This window comes from Lepisma saccharinum, chromosome 9, assembly GCF_977018435.1.
Source record: "Lepisma saccharinum chromosome 9, izLepSacc3.1, whole genome shotgun sequence".
NCBI lineage: Eukaryota > Metazoa > Arthropoda > Insecta > Zygentoma > Lepismatidae > Lepisma > Lepisma saccharinum.
In genome coordinates this window covers 52,739,136-52,760,111 of record NC_139237.1, presented here as the reverse complement: position 1 = coordinate 52,760,111, position 20,976 = coordinate 52,739,136, and the positions used below count along the sequence as shown (strand labels likewise).

At 37.4% G+C, this 20,976-nt stretch overlaps 1 protein-coding gene across 13 annotated transcripts in view; it reads left to right on the top strand.

The window, feature by feature from the left end:
• LOC145992051 (cytoplasmic dynein 1 intermediate chain-like) overlaps window positions 1–10,248 on the top strand; it is a 121,609-nt gene extending 111,361 nt beyond the window's left edge. For all 13 annotated transcript variants that reach the window (XM_083128206.1, XM_083128205.1, XM_083128195.1 and 10 more), the window contains 5 exons: window positions 1,933–2,050; window positions 3,110–3,341; window positions 4,859–5,019; window positions 6,232–6,498; window positions 9,440–10,248. In XM_083128206.1, the coding sequence (XP_082984332.1) occupies window positions 1,933–2,050; window positions 3,110–3,341; window positions 4,859–5,019; window positions 6,232–6,498; window positions 9,440–9,601 (940 nt within the window). In that variant the 3' untranslated portion in view covers window positions 9,602–10,248. The remainder of the gene's footprint in view (window positions 1–1,932; window positions 2,051–3,109; window positions 3,342–4,858; window positions 5,020–6,231; window positions 6,499–9,439) is intronic.
• Window positions 10,249–20,976: the final 10,728 nt, after the last annotated feature.

Below are 20,976 nucleotides of genomic sequence, written 5' to 3'. Positions count from 1 at the left end.
TTAGTGTCCTTTGCAAAACCATCTATCGGACAGACGGAAGATTATTTCAAGGTAAGATATCTTGAAGTTGATTAGGAAAATTTGAATTTCTTACACAATTAACAATTTTTTGTGGATTAGTATATCTCGTAACATTTGTGGCTTTTGTGTGTAGATGTATTTGAGTATTTGAAATGGCAAATGTAAACTCTGCATCTTAAATTAAATATTTTAAATATATATATACACTGTTTAAATGAATTGATTTAGAATTGTTGGATACATTGGAATCATACAGATCCTTTATATTGTTAATATACAGGGTGTCATTTTAATGGCGACTACGGAAAATTTATAGAGGACATCAAAACAAACAACTTTTCTCAGTAACATTTTTCTCGTTGGTGCGTAGTTTCAGCACTACAGTCGTTCAAAAAAGCCCATTTTGCCACCTGAATGCTGGCAACCACTAACAACATTTAATTGAATTTGTGATGTCATATCCCATTGTGAAGTGATGTGTTCCAGGTTTACCAGGAACGCACATATTCTGTGAAAAATGACATAGCCACAATCAGCCACATTATGTACCGTAAAACAAAACGAGAAAACACGTTCTGTAACCTAACAGGAAGTAAACAAACAATACGAAAAATGGTAGAAAGAAAATAGAATTCAAGTGGAATTGGTCATATTGAATTTTGTCTTATCTTGCATGTCAAATATTTGCAACTCTAGTTACCAAGTTAGCATCTACAATTTAATCTATCCACTTCGTCCTTCTGATACTAGTTGTCTGTGACACACTGAACAGATGACAAAATAGAAATGAGATTTATTGCATTATGAGGCGAGTGGCAAAAATGGTTGAAAATACAGGGATATAAGTAGTAGTAATACAAGCTCTCCGACAACTGTGTTTATCTATGCACCGGATACACATGTAATAGTTTGCAACTGAACAGGGCAGTATATTCGCTACTGATTCATCATTAGCTTATTACTGTAGTTGTACATGTTTTAGGCGAAATGTAACAACGTGAACCTCGGATACTTCCGTTATCAGCACAAAAGTCCCAAGGCATCTGGACACAAACCTGTAGATATCAACCTTGCAACGAGATTTGCAAATATTTGACATGTAGCTGGGCGTAAACAGCCACATGTAAGCTGCAAGTCCAATAATATTTAGTGTTGTTCATATTTGACATGTAGGCTGAGACAAAATCCGATATCGACACTTCATTTTGAATACGTTTTTTTTACCATTCTCATATCGTTGGTCCACATCCCTCTTCCCCTGAGATGACTGCTGATCTTCTAGCTGGTAGGCTATGATGTTCTGTCTTCTGGATGCATTCGTTTTACAGCTAATAATGTGGTTGGTAGTTTTCACAAAATTTGTGTGTTCCTTGCAACCTTGCCGTGTGCTGTTTTGCTGCAGGAAATTACGTCACAGATACGATCAAATGTGTTGGGTTGCCAGCATCCAGGCGGCAAAACAGTATTTTTTGAACGGCTGTAGCGTCAAATTGAAGCACCAATGAGAAAAATGTTACTGAAAAAAGTTGTTTGTTTTGATGTCCCCTATTCGAATCTGTGGTCTGTGGGTGCCAATAAAATGACACCCTGTATATGTGGGTGAGGGGGTGAGGGTGGAAATGGAGAACCTCTGCATATACTCTTGAATTTTTGGAATATTTCCCTTGAAAACCGGGAATTGTACTTGAAATTTTGTCATGGTCCTAGAGTAGCCACCGTGTATTAGCATTCTGAGGCTCCACAAAATTAGTCAAAACCCTGAATAATATATTAGGGTAATGTTTTCGTTGCTGCCAATCCTTCCTATACATTTATGTTACTAGTCATTTTTCAGTTATAGAAGAGCACGACAGAGAGTGAATGGGAGAATAATCTCTTGATATGTATATTGATTTGGGAATGTATTTGCAGGTTCCATCCGAACTTGATATTAGGTGGTACCTATTCTGGTCAAATAGTGCTTTGGGATAATAGAGTTCAGAAAAGAACTCCTGTACAGAGGACACCTTTGTCAGCAGCTGCTCATACGGTGAGTATAATGAAACCAACTCTTCTATTGGGTCAGTAGAATTATTGAGTAATTTAATGAAATCAGTGTTATTCATAATTAGGAGAAAAGAGACACGGTAGTAGACAAATTCGAAGAAACTAGTACTCACTTCATCTGCAAAATAGTTTTTTCTTCTTTGTTCTATTAATTTCAGTGGCCACTGCCACCACCCTTGTTGGAACTTATACTGTTGCTTGGTGTGCTTCTGTTGTTCGCATTTCCCCGGCCACCACTAGGTGCACTGTTGTTAACTGTACGTCTGCATCCATGTCGTCTTCTATTTTCCGGCACTAACTGTTGTATTAGGGTAATCCCAACCTACTACTGGTCTTGCTAAACACATCAAATACAATAGCCGTAAAATACAAAAGTTACAAGTCAAGCACACTGCCCACACACTCGTAGACACCAAAATCGAGGAAACGCGTGCCATAATGCACTTCCCACATGAGCTAAACATCGATAGCGGACAGGCACACCACACACGGATTCCCCTACTACAACAGTTAGTGTCGGAAAATAGCAGACGTACAGTTAACAACAGTGCACCTAGTGGTGGCCGGAAAACTACGAACAACAAGCACGCCAAGCAACAGTACAACAAGTTCCAATGAGGATGGTGGCAGCGGCCACTGAAATTAATAGAACAAAGGAAAAGAAAAAACAGTTTCGCGGATAAAGTGAGTACTAGTTTCTCCGTATTTATCAGTGTTATATTGTGTGTCAATAACCAATAATTAATAAGTGTCATTGCTACAGTATATGCAACTCAATAATTTCAAGAATATTGCATGGACGGGAGTTTAGACAGTGTTTGGTTACTTAGAAATGTAACTCGGAAAGTTGCTTTAAATTAACTTCCATTATTGCGTTACTCCCACACCCCCTATACGCCTTCATGGTGTGGTGCTAAGCACAGGGGAACACTTTACTTTACTTTTATTGCTCTTTTGAAAAATGTATCTAGTGGTTGTTTACAAATTAGTAGTACATGTACATTAGAATGACAATGAAGGATGTGTTTACTTTCTTTCACAGCATCCTGTGTATTGCCTGTGTGTTGTGGGAACCCAGAATGCGCATAACCTTATCAGTATATCAACAGACGGAAGACTATGTTCCTGGAGTTTAGATATGTTGTCTCAGCCGCAGGAAACTCTCGAACTGCAGCATCGCCAGAGCAAGGCCATCGCCGTGACTAGCTTGGCATTTCCTCACAATGATGTAAACAATTTTATCGTAGGGAGCGAAGAAGGCTCTGTATATACAGGTGAGACTTTATGTAATGTTAACTTAAGAGTTGACCCACAACCACTCGATCCTTTGAATTTGAGAAACCCGGACTTTTCAGGTGCAGAAGTTAGTACACACTGAAACTTCTGCAAGATGTTAGACATGTATTCTGTTCACAATGCAATTACCTGTATGGATACTTTATGGTACACTACTACAGAACATTCATAATCGTAATGCAAAATCATCTTGGTCGTTTGTCTCTGAAATCAGAGAGAATGTTACACACAAATATGTGCTTCATCTCTCCTGTGGTTAGTGCAGCTTGTTTTTAGATTGCTCAAGTCCACATTACGCTCAGATGGGCTAATTGAGACTGGACCTACAGTTTAAAGTGAGATCCGAACTGCTCTGTAAGGTAGCTCTGCAGGGGATTGAACCTGGAACTCCTTGCTTACAAGGAAATCAGGAAAAGACTACATGCCAGACAGTCCAGGTCAAATCCTCGGTAGGTATATTGTGTTTGTTTCTTGATTAACTTTATTAATCTAGAGCAGGGATTCCCAACCTTTTTATATTCGCAGCACCCTTGGGAATGAGATTTTTTTCAATTGTTAATCTTAAATCAGAGTGGAATTTATTATCAGCAGCAAGTTTAATATATTTTCAAATAAATACCTACTCCAGTACTAATGTTATTCATTTATTGACAATATCATTAGTAGTAATAATATTCCTAATATACATATATTTTTTAATCCCTATAATATCTTGCAGCACCCCTGTTGGGAATCAAGATCTAGAGGTTTAGATAAGCAATGTAAAACAACAAAAGATAACGCATTGCCGCTTTTCCTTTCTCATCACATGTTTTTGCTATGTGTTACAGTGAAAGTAGAATCACTAATTTTTAGTGAGGTTATTAACGAGACATAAAATACAAAGGAAATTGTACACTCATGTTCACATAAAGTTGAACATTTTATAAGGTTAGACATTTGAAATGTGCACCACTTTATCTGAAGAGGAGTGTACAAAAAAGTATTCAGACTGCAAAAATAAGAAAAAGTAGACCAAGATACAAGTTTTACTAGTTCCAAAGGATATCTCGTGGATACATGGTGGAAATACTGTTGGTTCACCCCATACTACACCACGCAACAAACAAATCTCAAATGAACTTTATTATTATTTCTGATTCTGATTCTAAATTGAGTTGTTATGCCTGGAAATTAACATTCCAGAGGTTGACTTATTGTACTTTTATGTTTTATTACCCGTGAAAGGAGGATAAAAACAAGGTTCTCAAATCAATAATTAGCCTCTTCTCATTTGCTTTATTCCATTGCTTTGCGATATTCTGCTTTGACTGAAACTTTATTCAATATTTCAGAATTGTACAATACCTTTACTGCACCTTGATGTTGTGTATTGTTAATCTTACTTCCATTTGTTTCTAAATGTGAATAAGCAAAGAAACTACCAATGTTATATATTTATTTATTTTTCAGAAGCTGCTCTTTGTGTTCTAATGGGTTGTATTATTCCTTTCAGCATGCCGTCATGGGAGCAAAGCAGGAGTTACTGAAACATATGAAGGTCATCAGGGCCCTGTAACTGGTGTTGACACTCATGGTGTGCAAGGCCAGGTAGATTTCTCCCATCTCTTCCTCACCTCTTCCATAGATTGGACTGTGAAGCTTTGGAGCCTTAAGGTAGGTTTGTTTCACATGAATAAGTATCTTATGTAAATTCAGGCACCTCTTGTTACATGCAGTAGCTTCTCTTTAATTTCTACTCTGCTCATTAAGTTACCTTAAGAGGTTATTAAACTACCCATCATTGAGATAAGGATAAATGGAAACGACTAGATATTGGATACGTATGTGTACTTAATTTCAACTCTTTTACACCAACATACAAGCGATTGGTCTAATTAACATACTTTAATTTGGTAATTAGAAATATTCTCTAATACTAAGCTTTCTAGTTACTAATGTGTTATCATTTTCAGAACATGTCAAATGTATCCAAAGTAGAATCTTTCCAAAGTGAAGTAAAGAATTTCCTATTAGCAGCACAGATATTGTGTTCAAACACTATGATTGATGTAACTTGAATGTTTGTTGTGTTGTTTTTTATATCTTTTTTTATTTTATTTTTATGTACTTGTCTTTTCACCATTTTTGTTTACATGATTTTATTTGTGTAACATTTATTACAATTATTTAATCAATAGCAGTACTCTGTACCTATAAATCGCACATTTTATATTATACTGTAACCACATATCAGAAATGTAACTTTAAATAACGTGGGTTAGGTGGCAGAACAGCCTCAGGCTGAACCTCACTCACCTAAATAAAGAATTTGAATTTGAAATTTGAAAATATTTTTCCCATCTATGGATAAAAATCAGATTTCCTGTTTGTCTCAAAATTTCAGCCATATTCAGAAAAATTGCATCACATTTTCAAATTCACCTACAAAAATATCTTCAGGAACACCTGTCAAAGTAATTATACAATACATGATGGTAATGAGTTTTGCCTTAGAAAACAAACTATATAGTTTGACATTTACTTTCCAAAACCAAGGTACATGAATTGTAGCTTTATGTTCAATGTAAAAATAACCAAAAATATGGCTGAATTTGGCACTAAGTGAAAGGCTATTTGTAGCAACATAGGATTGGTAAATTTTTCAGTAATTTTACAGATACACCAACATGACTATGTTGACCAATATTGATTAATCTGTACCATTCCTATCAAAGGTTTTGGTGATATGTTACCAGGTACAAAATTTTCTTTCCATCTATCACAAGTTATCATTAATCTTTATCTTAGTGTGTGCACAGTGAAAGTTATTTCACTCATTTTAAACCTCCGCGATTTTTAAAATTATCAACTGAATTTTCATTCCAGGAAAACAAACCCTTATATTCTTTCGAGGACAATGGAGACTACGTGTACGATGTAGCCTGGTCTCCGATCCACCCTGCATTGTTTGCTGCCGTGGATGGCACTGGGAGGCTGGATTTGTGGAATTTGAATCAGGATACGGAAGTCCCTACAGCAAGTGTTGTTGTTGATGGCTGCCCTGCCTTGAATAGGGTTTCTTGGACCCCATCTGGCCTGCATGTCACAGTGGGTGATGACATGGGCAAGATTTGGGTGTATGATGTAGGAGAGGTAAGGACAGTTTTATTATTGGTATATTTTCAACTTTTTTAACAATACTCTGCCCTTCACCTTGTGCTGAAAAGTGCATTTTATTCACCATTTAATATTGTTAAAAGTACATTCTTTCTTATTGCAAGAGGTAATGTTTCAGTTCAAAGGATAAACAGAGTGTGCATAAATTAAAGCTTCACTGTCACTCTGTACCAAGCTCGTAATATTACATTTTGCCAAGTCCACATGGCTTCTTTAGAGGTTAATGGTAAAATAGGGTAAAAAATATGAGAGTGAGTATCTATAGGAAAGTTAAAATGGTTGCTGTAGTACATGTTCAAGTGAACATTATCACTTAACTGATAGACACTGTAGCATATATTTTTTATCGCATACCCCAAACGATACTTCCTGCGAACGTGACATTTTTTGACTTTCTTTGGTTCTTTATTTATACGTCTTTCACAACATTTCACTGGAGTAAGAAGGTAGGACATGAAAAAAAATCCATTTCACTTCCATAAACAGGCAAGCAGTGTCTGTGGGACACAGTCTACAATTTACATGTAAAAGTTTCTTCCTGACTTTTGTTAGTGTTTTCTTTTTTTTTATCAAATTTGCTTTATTGTTTCGGACACCAGGCTCCCCTGCTTCTAATACTAGTGATTTATATAAAAGATGGTGTCACTTGTGCCCTTATTGGAAAAGGTGTACGCAGATACACTGTTGCAGCAACTGTGTGCAATGAACATAGTGAAGTAACTCGCCTATTCAAAAAGTGTAAAACAGTATAACGTACCACATGTAAACACAACTAGTGTTTTTTTTAATGTTCATGTATCAATTATTCAGATAGTTGCTAATTGTTTCGGGCACGATTTTCTTGCTCGTGTGCTCACACGGGCTCCTTTTCTTTGGCATCTAAAAAAAAAAGCAAACAGTTCTGAATACCTTCTTTAAAACGAACAAACCGCATGATAAGTAAAAGAAAAGTGACCCCTTCCTTCTCCTACAACAGCTCATTATCCGCCACTGGTGTGCATGGTAATGTGATAATTGCAGAATTCAGGTCCCTCTTTCTTGTTTGAATGCAGCTGTCTGGATAGGAAATATTGCCCGTATTATTGTCTGACAACTGCCTTATCTTTAAAATGCAAAAAATGCCGATGAATTCCCTTCTGCCACCTGCTGCTCTAACTTCCAGCCGGTCTCATTGTGTTTACGCTGCAGCTGGCGCCAGTTTTGTTTAGTCTAGCGTCTGCCATATAATCCCCGCTTTTCTTCAGAACCATTAGCATGCTGCTGTTAAAAAAAAAAACAACAACAAAAGAAATGCAATGCTCAATGTAGGAATAGGAGAGGAAAAGTTTTGGCGGAGCGAGTGTTTGACCTCCAGAATACTCCTGAAACCTACAATAAATTGTCAATTAATCTGAAAATACGCAAGTTTCGTAAAGCTTGTTTTTATTTCATTTTATGCTGATGAGCTAAGCGGGACTAAATATACAGTTTAAAGTGGGATCCAAACCAGAGTGATTATCGAGTGCGGCACTGTTTAATGTGTCCTAGGATACACATTCGGTGCAAACAGATCGCAAGTTGTGTGTTTACTTTTTCAGAGTGGATTACAATGCAAGTTGAGGAAGAGTTTGAACTGATCCTTGCAAAGGGGGAGGGGGGGGGGTCGAATATGAAGTTAACTGAAGCAAAGAATACGTGACTTTTTTTACGATGTGTTTTAGACAGCCGAACCAGAACGAAATTTACAGCCCCGATTTTTTTGTGTTGTTTTGTGCCAGGGAAAGGTTGTGTTCTCTACCAAGAGAATCTTCTCTTACCAGTTAATCCTGTAACGGACAATGTTCTAGTGAACGCACATAAAATCCAATATTCATTCTGTCCGATTATCTCCCGTCTCTTGCTCGCGCCAGTGTGACTACTGTCAAGATTCTTCCGAGTTTCACTTCTTGCAATAAACGAGATTGTTTTCCTTTCCGTAGGTCTCCATGCAAACGGGTTTCTTATGAACTAAAATTGTAAGAATTTCGTGGAAGAGCAACGACTTTGCATAATTAAAAGAAAATACAATTTTTATGACTTTTTTGCCACGACATGCATCCTGTGCATAACCGGTTGTATAACTAGGCAGGATAAATGGTGTTAACCGTCTCCTTGGAATCTTTGTGTCCGCGTTAAGCTCAGTGTTCTCATTTTGTGTAACATTTTTTACACTTTCTTTAAAACATACAATATTATTATATAGTACATATAAAGCTTTTTTTCTGAGCTACCACCAAGTATAAAACATCCTTTGGGGGGGGGTAATTTATACTCTACTTTATTTACACCTGAAAACAGGCGCCATTTTGAAAAGTTTGGATAACTTGAAGTCGTTAAATACGAAGTTGACATTTTTTGGTCCCTTGAACTTTGTATTAACGAGGTTTTCCTGTATTACATAATTTGCTAAATCAGATGTAAGATTTTTGTTTATTTGTAACAAAACACAATCTCATATTTCCAGGTCTTCTGTTTGTAATGATAAGTTTCTTTTTTTTTTTAATTAGATGTTACTGCCTTAATCGTAAATTTTCTTGACTGTACTCACATGAAATATAATTCTGATTCCATCTTTGACATTCATTTTCTTATTGGCACTATAAACATGCAAAAGAAGGAATTAGAATTAGAAAAGCAAGAAACAAAATATGCAACACATAGTAGTGGTTTCTTCCCTCAACTAATTGAATGTGATGTTGTAAACCAGATGTCCAGTTCTAAGTACCCATCAGATCAAAGAAGTATTTAGAGAACCTTCATATAATTTCAGTTACCTAAAGGTAATTTGGGGAGGAGCTTGCAGCATTTCCAAGTTAACCACATTAATTTGTGCCATCTTCCTGTTTACTCCAGAAGTGTATCAATTCGATGATTACAGAATGCTTTTTGTTTCTTTCAGCAACTTGCTCAGCCCCGCCATGATGAGTGGTCGAAGTTTGTGTACACTCTGCAAGAACTGAAAAATAACCAAGCAGATGAAGAAATAGACAAATTGGGGTTGAGCTCTGGACCAAGTAGCTTAAGTAGTTTAACATCCTTGTCTTCTAGTCCCTTGCGGTGATTGAGTATGCCAAAAGTACAGTAAATCTATTTCAACTCCTGGCGTAACTTATTGTAAAATAAAATGTACTGAATGGCAGGCCTTGCAAGGGTGGACATTACTAAACCATTCTATGAAAGCTTTAAGTCTTAATCTGTGTATATAATTACACATACACTTCTCTCTTGTGCAACTATTATTTCACAGAACTGGTTTGTTTAACAGAGTACTGTAACACGATAATGCGTTACATGAAAAAAATGTGATACCGAGTTGTAAAGCTATACTGCAAGATATTTTCTGCAAATGGAGCTATAAGTGTGCAATGTAGACAAATATTACTCCCTACAGAAATGTCCGGCTGCTAATTCTCAATTGTATTCATAATTTAATTCATAGGCTATGTTAATATTCATCTGTATATGTGTATAAAGCTTTATCGAAGTTTCGTTTCAATTCTTAACATTTTGTGCTATATATACTGAGAATAATGCTCTGAAACCAAAATAAGAGGCTATGTAATAGCAGTGTGATTCTAAGCACTGCTGCATGCACAATGAAATTGAGAATCCTTTTGATTTTTTTCCTTGTGATTTGTTACAAGCTTATTTTGAGAATGTACGTAAACATGCTTTCAGAATAGATTAATAAATACTTATGTGAAATTAATAGAATGGTGTTATTTGTTAGTAACCTGAATGGCCCATTTGGTATGACATCTGACTGTGTCGTGAGATGTCGAAGGACACTAACAATTACCTTTTATTTGTCATTTAATATTTTAATTGGCTGCTGACATTCATGAACCCGTGCAATGGATTTTAGTGACATTTAGAAATGGAGGGATACACGAAACAAAACAGTTGATTTTGATTTTTGTTCTTTAGCGTCCGTTGCCTTTCTGCCAAATTTAGCTAATTGCGATGATGAAAATGAGTGATATGATGAGTGATGAAGGAACACTTACAAAGAACGCCCATGCTGGGATTCAAACCCAGGACCCCTGCCACTATTGCATGCTGTGCTAACCACTCCCGACACGAAGTCTGCTCTTGTGTAGTCTGCTGTGTATTTATTAATATGTACCACTTAGTTTAATCACAATATAGAGCATGTGCGCAGAATCCAGTGAAACTGCTGAACAGTTTGTCTGTCAAGTGAACATATTTAGCATATTCCACAAAGAGTTACCTACTAGGGATGAACTGATAGGATTTTTTTGCTGATGCTAATAGAATACCAGTACTAACAACCAATATTCTACGTATCCAATGTAAAATAGCAATGGTTCCTTGAACATAATATTCATAATATTCTGAAACCTTGAAAAGTCTACAAATTTTAGATATGATTATTGTTCAGTGTGAAAAGTTTTATTTATTTATTTTCTCCCACATTTATCAACTGATTTGCTCCATCAAGTGCATCTATGCACAACAGTAGATAATACTGTTGGAAATTTATTTAAAAATAAAAAGTGGGAACTCTGAATATGCCACTAGACATACTTTCTACCAAATAAGTACCACCTTTTGTGGGAATATGGATAAGGAAAAGCAGGTAACAATGATTACAAGTACGTCCCAAAATACAGTTTTCTTTTGAAGGTTATCTTGGCTGTCAATTTGAAAGAAGAGTGAGGGTTTATTTTCACCTCTGCGCTCCACACTATTTGACCTATCTCACTTGAAGTCATCTCTATAGACAAAGAAGTGGATGTCTAGTAAATACAGTAACATGCTTCGAAACCATGGATGCTACTTTCATGTTCTCTGTAATGCAATTGACATATGTAGACAGTTACATGTACAAGAAGGAAGAGAGATGTAGCAAAATATGTACATTTCAGTGCCAGTGGTTTGGAATTACAGGTGATTGAGGAATAAAGCACAACACAAATTGTACATTTTTCCGCATTATACATTTATTCACCCATTAAAGCACATTTTATTTTTTTCAAATTTTTACATTCTCTTGTAAGGTGGCCCATATAAAAGTAGCCTGGCCGGGTAATACCAGAAACGAGCTAATAATTGTATCTGTAACTCTCGGTTATGTAAGTAGACATAGAAATCGGTGCACAAGCAATACACATACTCATTCATGTTTTAATTTAATTGTTCATAAACATTGTAGTTGCTCATGGATCTGTCAAATGCCTAGCAGTTCTGGTAAACAAGTCATGTCGAGAAGATGGTGTTTTCCGTGCAGCAGCAAATTGTGATAGTGGAAGGATATGTGGGGACGGTACCCAGGAACAAAACCACCTATGAAATAATGCTGCTGTTACGCTTCCTGTCTACGAATGTGTATAATGTCGTACACACTCATCTCTATTTCTATAGTAAGTCTTAGTTGAGTATGATGTACTGGTCTGCTAATAATCCACATATCCTGCACGCTGAGCACTAAGAGACCCCTCCATGACTAAAAATTGGTGTTTGGTGTGCAGTTTCAGGAACATGTATAGTGGGTCCAGTGTTCTTTGAATCAACAGTGAATAGTACAGTTTATCATGGCTTCTTGCAAACGTTTTACGACAAACTGAGAAGAGAAGAGCACACAGTAAGCAAGGGGTTGGGCCCCCTCGTTCCCCGTATTTGTCTTTGTCCTCCTGTGATTTTTATCTCGGAGGATGCTTAAAGCAGAAGGTGTATGCAAATGACCCCCATACCCTGGCTGAACTGCAGCAAAACATTACCAACACCATCCCGAGCATCACCTGTGAAGAACTACAGGCTGTATGTGCGCAGAAGTGTCTTGACGTTAACAGGGCCCACTTTCAGCATCTCGTGTAACATGGAGGTAAGCCAGTGTTCACATTTTCCTACTCTTTCCTACCTTTCTTTCGGTCAGTATCCGGTATTACCACGCCGGGCTACTTTTATGTGGGCCACTCTGTATTTAAGTTTCCTTGTCTTGGTCCCCTGAGAAATGCAAAATTGAGGTTCCACTAGTTTTTGTTCATAAGTATACATATTTTGCAGATAGCAAATCAAATCAAGAACTGTAGTTTGGAAAGAGGAGGCCCATTTCTCACATATGAAAACAATCCACTTTTCCTTAAACAACGACATGCATTTCCATAAGTTTTCAAGTGTAGAGCTATAATTAATGCAGAAATTCACAACCAAAAATATGTATTAATTCTAGACATTAGGAAAGAACCATAGAGATTCGGTTGGTAGAGCGCACAGGATTCCTTGGTTTGATTCCTGAAGTGGGCGACTGGTAGGAATTTTCCAATAACATTCTTGCTTACAGTAACTGTAGCTTGAGGGAAAAGGGAAAAGGCAGCTTCACCAGCACATCATAGTTGACATCAAAATGTATCTTAGACAATAGCAAATCACGGTTCATCAAGTGGAAAACACTTAAAAACTGTGCAGGAATTAAGAGGTAATTTTCCTTTCACCTATTCCTCTCCAAATACCATCTATGATATCTACTAGAGCAGTTCATGTACTGTTCGTTTTTCTAAACCAAGATTGAAAATGTGGAAAAATATCTTGAAGGTGGGTAAGCATTTATTTATGAACAACTTTTTCAAGGACCTTCAAATTCAAATTCTTTATTTGCATTGGTGAGGTTCTGCCACCTAACCCATGTCATGGATTACATTTAAATTTACATTTCTTACATGTGGTTACAGTATTAATACAGTATACAACAAAATGTAGGATTTAGCTACAGAATGCTACTATTGATCAAATAATTGTAATAAATGTTACATGTATAAAATTATACAAAAATGGTGAAAATACAACAAAAATAAAAGTAAAATGAAAAGGAAGATACAGACAAAATACATAACATAAACATACAAGTTACATCATAGTATTTGAACACAATTTATGCTCTGCTAAAAGAAAATTCTTTTCTTCATTTTGGGAAGATTCTATTTTAGATATACTCAACATGCTCTTCGGTATGACATTCCATATTTTTGCAGCTAAATATGAAAACTACAACTGATATGCCTGTGTGTTGCAGTGTAGAATATTAAATTTGTAATTTTATCTTGTTTTGTGTGGTGATTGTGCACACTGTTGCAAGGAATCAATATGTCTACCAGATACAATGGGGACACCAGTGGTGTGTTCTGAAAATTAGACCTGGTTTATTGTATCAATTCTTATTTATTATGTATTAATTAGATATAATAGAAATAAAACACCGATGCAGACATGCAAGTAAAACAAAAACAGAAGTTCGACAACTTCAAATTTTCCAGCAGTTTCTATGTACTATATAATTATATGAAAAAAGTTGATTTACTGGTAATAAACCAGATAACATCGGAGAATATACCACCATTGGATAAGGAAGATAATACATGAATAAGCCTTAAAACCTTGACTGTTTTTTATATCTCTGTTATTTTACATTCCTACTATTCTGATGGAAACCAACCTACCTTCAGAAAGGAAAAAGTTAATACTAAGTGAAAAAGATTGTGTAAGCAAAAGAAAAGAGAGGACTGCAATACAACTGTAGTCCCTAAAGTTGCCCCACAATCAAAAGACTTAGGTGTGAATGTCAAGGAGAGTTACCACTCAGTTGAAGCCAGATCAGACAAAGATAGTCCTAATTTCTGCTCTGCTATTACTGGAAAAGGACCATTGTAAGAAAGGTTGTTGCCTCCAGCTCCTGAACCTCTTGGATCAGGAAGTGAACTTGACTTCAGGAGCAGGAGACCAGGATCGGTTCTCTCAAACCATGTTTTGCTGTCCAGGTTATCCAGTCTCTACACTAGCATAGATCAGTGGCATCTTTTGGCTGTAAGGTTTAATAAACCAAGCACACCATACCTCAGCTGGCATCTACCAGCTCCTATGAGCACAAGACAATGCGGACGTAAGCATCTTACCCTTAATGTGTATGGTGAATTATAACAATACAATGAATTGGAACTTGAAATGCTGTTTAAAGAACAATAGCATTGTATAAACATTTGAGAAACATGGACATAAAAATAACATTGTCAAATACAATGGCGTACCGTGATTCTATGAAAGGTGTAAGGTTTCCTTAGATAAACCTGACCTGAATATTGGATAAAGAAAACCAAAAAACATTTTAACTAAATAGAATCTATTTGAATCTAAGTCATGTATGGGCATACTCAATTTCAAACACAAAATGCACACACACTATGTTAACAATAATAGCATATGTATTACTTAATGAAAATTCTCATTTATACTATAACTCGAACCTTTAGTCTGAACGCCTCAATCATGTTGTCCTAGAATCGCTAGTTTCTGGTCAATGTCTTTGGCAGCTCCTTTTCAATGGATATCAGTCACAAGTCAGATTTCCTTGCCTGAGTCTCTGTGCTGCGTTGAAATGTATGAATCCTCTTCAGTGCAGAAAACCAGAAAACGACCTTTCCACCGACTAGCTTCAGGCAGGAACAGTGAGGAACAATTCTGTTAGTTTGTACACTTGTTCAACAGCTTCATTCAAATGGGTAGTACGTAAGTAGTCATGAAGTTCAAACACACTCTTTACTCGATATTCGGCTTCAGAATAAATTACCTGTAGCTCAACTTTCAACTGGTAGCAATTGAAAAATTTTGCATACAGCTTAGTTAAGGACACAAACTCTTCTTCTGGAAATGTCATGTCATATTTTTATTCTTATTATTCTTTTTCTTTCACTAAAAAAGCCATTTGTGGGAAATGCGTAGAATACAATTTGCAAATGCAAATGCATTCGAGAATATTACTCATTATCATGGTTACGATATTTGCGCACATTTTGAAAAGCATATCAAGCAACTTAGTGAAAGAAAAAGGTCAAAAAAATTTCTGTAAATCAAAACGCTAAGTATTACGCACATGCTTTAACATTAGGGGCAACTGGGATGCACGTGCCAAACTTTGCGTGCGCTGCCGGATCTAGGATTGCCAGACATTTCTCTTTTATCTTTAACTTCGCTGTTTCTAATGGAGGTAATATCCAACGTTAAACCATCTCATTTGTGAACTTAATAGTTAGTTTACACAATAAAAATGACACCCGTTTTGTTACACCTCCCATCAAGCATTGTTGAAACAACACAGGAGTCGAATATCTTTGTTCTCTTCCGACCGTGGCAAGCATATGAGTCATACGCAGCGGCAACCATGCCAGCGTAAGCTTCGCCTGCCTGGGGACAGAAATTCTTGCCATTTAGCACCCACTGGTAATGCGCCTTACATCTGGCTCAGAATCGGGGTGCCCTGTCATTGGTCGAGAAGATACTACGTAAGCAAACACACCCGCCATGGGCGAGTCCAAATAATTTCTTCCATTCATCTACACGTAAGTCCTCTGAAGAAGCCTTACAGAGAAGCAACTCGAATCAAAACAAGTCCTCAATTGTTTTGTTAAAAGTTCTACTTGAAGTCTGATATTTCTATGTGTGTTCAAGCGATAAATACGGGAATGAAATACGTTTTCTTCAATAATTTCAACTTGTAAGGTGGACTTACAAGCCTTACGTGGGCACTACGCCGCTGGTCAAATAATTAATCACTCATTGTGATGACTGTATTGGGATGTTGCATTGTAAGCCATCTGTGTTGTAGTGTGATAACCAGTACAGAAAATGTGCAGTAGTACAGGGGTTTATGTAGAATTTTTCATCTGGGGGTGAATGTTCATATTTGATTGATTGAGTTGATGTCATTGAATTAAAAGTCCTTCACAGTGACAAGGCTAATGTTTATGTCCATAAGGAAGTTCATAAACAGAATATGCGACCCTTGTCATCTGATAACTAACTTTGGACAGAAACTGCTTCACAACGTTCCCATAGTGTTCCTTCCTATTGAAAAAAACTAAAAACTACCTTCTTCCATAAGCAAGGATGAAAAAACCTCTTTATTTAACAAATCCATGTAGCCCTAAGCATTTAAGGTTCCGTTGATGGAAAATTGACTATCCAATTGCGTTCCACACAGCATGCCACACCATTAACTTACCAGCACTAACCATTCAGCTTTGATCTGTCGAAATTGGGTTATCAGATAAAAAGCATCGAATATTCTGTTTATGAGCTTCCTTATGAACATAAACATTAACCTTTTCACTGTGAAGGACTTTTCATTTAATGGAAGCATCACATTGTAATTGTTCGCGACAACCATTCATAATGCACAGCTCTTCATGGATGTATCCGATTAAAATCTTGTGCAATGGCATGCGACCTTCTCTCCCTAGACGTCACTTTGATCTCGATGCATTACCGATGCGCTAAACAAATTTTAAGACACCTCGAAAAGGAGCAAATTGATACAAGAATTCAGTCATAACTTTTTCGTGGTTAAAGATACATCAAAAAAATCTTCACCATTGCATTTCTCGTGAAATTCTAGCCTGATTTGATATATCATATCACCCCCTTCCCATTTAAAATTCTGAAGTTGAATTCAAGATGGCCGCCGACCGTGCGGGTGGAGTCAATGTGGTTCCCCCTTGGCCTGGCAACGATTGGTCATCACCATTTCCATGTTGCGCGCTGCAGTGGTCTTGTACCGGGGGTGTTAAGTGACTTTTTGAGCCACCCTGTAGTACAGCGCCTAGAATAACGTAGTGTGGAAAACGGCATGCTTCTGCGCTCTCTGGATGGTTCCACTCGAAAATGATCCGCTAGAGGCGCTGGTGTTGACCCCGGTGCTTGGTGTTCGACTGCTTATAATGGAAGTAAATTGAGTTTTCGCTGCAACGTCTGATTCTTTTACATGAAGCATTTCTATGAATGTGATAATTGCTATGATATTTGGTACAGTGGTCGCGAAGATATTAACGAACATTCTAGACAGTCGACCACATCCTGTTATCGTCATACTTTCGTTAATAATACGGGAGAAAAAATACGCGTGGAATGCTCTTGGCAACTAAATTTTTGTGTATGAATTAGGTTCGTTATTATTATCATCATCATTTCTTTTAAAGATATACACACTGAAGAATTTGTATTTTGGATATTTACTGTCTCTTTTCTTCCGCTTTAAACTAATCGCGGCGATGATGATAATGATGATTGCATGAAGCGACAAGGGGAACCCCACAAAACTTTCTTAGTGCCATCGACATGATTCTAAGGCAACTTTCAAACCAATGGGACAAGAGACACGGGATGTTCACACTGTCATACTAGTGACACACACTTCCAGACTGTAAAATAGCATTCATTGCACATGAAGGTCCAAACAGCAAACGACACGTTCATATGGCGTATTCGCGTGCTACTTGTTACTTCGATCGGAAAGCTCCTTAAAGGAAGGGTGCTGAGACCGAAGCGACGCGCTACAGGGGGAGTTCCCAACTAAGTGACAAGCGACATTGTGCCTTCAGTCTATTAGCAAGCTTTGCTTGCGAACAACAGATAGGCGACACGATAAGCAACACGTGTCGCTTTGTCGCTTCTGCGTCGCTCAAACTGGGCCATTTCCTCAATAACTTGCAACATGTTGCCGTGGTTTGTTGTTCGCGCATACGCGATGCAATGACTGTCTTGCTTTAGTGAGATTGCGCACCAAACCGACAAGCGGCACGCGACACTTATCGCTTAAGGATTTCACCAACCGAACGCTGACCTGTGCTTCCCGTTATGCCGCTACGATGTGAAATGTTGCTCTTGATTGGCTCGTTTCCAAGCAACATGTGTCGCTTCGGTGTGAAATTTGCCTTGGACCGAAGGACCCGTGTCGCTTTGGTGTGAAATCCTCGTATCGTTTGTCGCGTGTCGCTTTGGTGTAAAATCTCCTTGAAGAAACGGTGCAGTCAAAACTTGTGTCCCTACGGTTCGAAAGGCTGCATTGATTTCCGACTGCTCGCATTCAAGGGACATTTGTGGTTTGTCGCCTCGGTATGAAATATCTCTCAGGATACTATTTATATTCTAATAACATAGAAAAATAAACTCTAATACACAGTCCAAGACCTGACGTCCGGAATCACATTGCGATATTTCTTCTTGTGTTACGCATGCTATTTATTTATTAATTTTATTTTACTTTTCTTTCCAAATTAATGCCATTTCGTGACTGCAAATCACTCCACAAATATAACTGTTTCCATCAATTCACTTACCGCCTTTCTAGAGAAACAAATCTACACAATATATTCTAAAAACTAACTAAGCCGCATTACTTTCATAACAAAATTAGCACCTGGGTCGATCGCACTGCCATCTACTTGTCATCGTCTCGGGGAACCAGTTTCTTGGGTCGTTTTCCACACTACGTTATTCAAGGCGCTGTACCTCAGTGTTGCCACATGAAGGGAAATTTCCCTTTTGAAGGGAAATTTGGAGCTAATTATAAGGGAAAAGGGAAATTTGATGAAAAATAGCGAATTTTCAGGGAAATTTTAAGACAGATTCAACATTAATTATATTAAACATTATAACAGATTGCAGTTTTGAAAATGAGAACTTTTTTCTTTGGCAGTGTCTGCTGCCACATTCTTTTTCTGCTGGAATCTCAAAAAAGAAGCGCGTGGCAGTAGACTCGGTCTTTGTTTTATCGTGATTTCATCATGCTATGTATGCAATTACGTCTGTAACACATACTGTGAAGTTGTAGCGATTACTTTCACAAAAATGTTTTAAGATTAGGTCCCTCAGCATTCTTCTAATAATAAACCTAAATGCTCTCGTAGTTAGGTTAGGTTCTGTTAGCATTAAAATAATATCGCTAAATGCTTTCTAAAGAAAAAAATTCTAAGTTGCCTGTACATTCATTCCCACTAATCATAAATTTGCATTTCTCTCGTCTTAATCAGTTCTTAAGATTTGTAACATACTCTTAGCAGACGAATTACGTGGCAGCAGCAAATTTGACGCTTATTCTTACTGCTGACACGTGCGTGGCAGCAGACTCGGCCTTTTTCTTTTATTTTGTCGTATACTTTGTTCTGAGAGGAAGGGTGGAATTTGGGTTGGTCCACATCTGGCTACCGTTTGGTTGCCGGAGGTCATTGACCATTCACCCTTATATCCCGGCTTTGGGAGTGGGAGTCTGAGGGTATTGTTTATGTAAGGCTTTCCGCGGTTCACTGAATTTTGCCTCAACGCTGCACGTGCAAACCATAAAGTTCTCTTTGTCGCAAACTATATTTACTTCAGTCTTCATTGGACACTGGGTTATTCGTTTGGTTTGGTTTGAGTTGCTGTTTTAAGTCCACTTTATGCACAGTAAGGCTAATCGGGACTGGACGTACAGTTTAAAGTGGGATCCAAACCACTTGTGCCTTCACCGGGTATCGAATCAGGGGCCCCTTGATTACAAGGCAATGACGCTACCACTGCGCCATCAGGGAGGCCCACTGGGTTATTCGTGTGCGAGTGTTTGGTGGAAGGGAAGATTGTGTCTGTCTTGGACGATGGAAGAACAAGGGGAGCAAAGGAAACGATCTGCAACTCCAGAATATATTAGAAACTTCGTGGAGAATTATCGGAAGATGAGAAAATACCACGGAAACAAGTTTAAAAATTCCGTTCGGTGTGGCAAGAAGTGACTAACAATACCTCTCAACCCCCATGCATGAGTCGAATTTAAAAATTTAGATGGGGAGACAAAAATGTGATTTTCCACACAAACTCTTCATACTTACAGGAAGCGACGTTTCATCTACGCCTTACTAGACCAACATTTTGTGTAGAATATTGTTAATTTTCTTGTGATGGTTGATGAAGACAAGGAGCATTGGACTCCCTAAATCTCTGTTTGTGTGTTTGGCTTTTTACTAAAGAAAATCTTACTTACTTAAAGTTGCCAACCTTAACGTAGTTTTAGCTTTAATCTCAAAACGAAAAAAATGACTTGGTTAAGCAATAATATCTAAATCTTCCAAAAAGAAGACATTTAAAGTTATTGATTTATTGATTTTATTGTTTATTGATTTGGTTTATTTTACTTCACTTTTCTGCCACTTTTGGCAATTGCAAAGATGGGGATGAGTGATGATATGATGAAATTTATGAATGGACACTCACAAACAGCCATGCCCAGGCCGGGATTCGAACCGGGACCACTGGCGTCGTAGCATTTAAAAGTTAAATTGTGTAACACTTTATACATACATACGAACATGGGTCAATGATAATATTTATTATTATTATTAATAATAATAATTAGTTATTAGTAGTTAAGTAGTTATTATTAATAATAATTATTATTATATAAATGAAGGGAAAAATTGGGTGAAAAAGGGAAATTTTACCCCTTGCAAAGGGAAATTGTCCTTACAGATTGTGGCAACACTGCTGTACCTGTAGTTATCATTTGCTGTTGGGGTGAAGTGAAGATGGACTAGTTGGCATGGTGGGCATCGTCACTCCAGGAATCTGTTCATTACATGGTGTACAAAAACACGAGTGAATGGGATTTTGATGCAACAA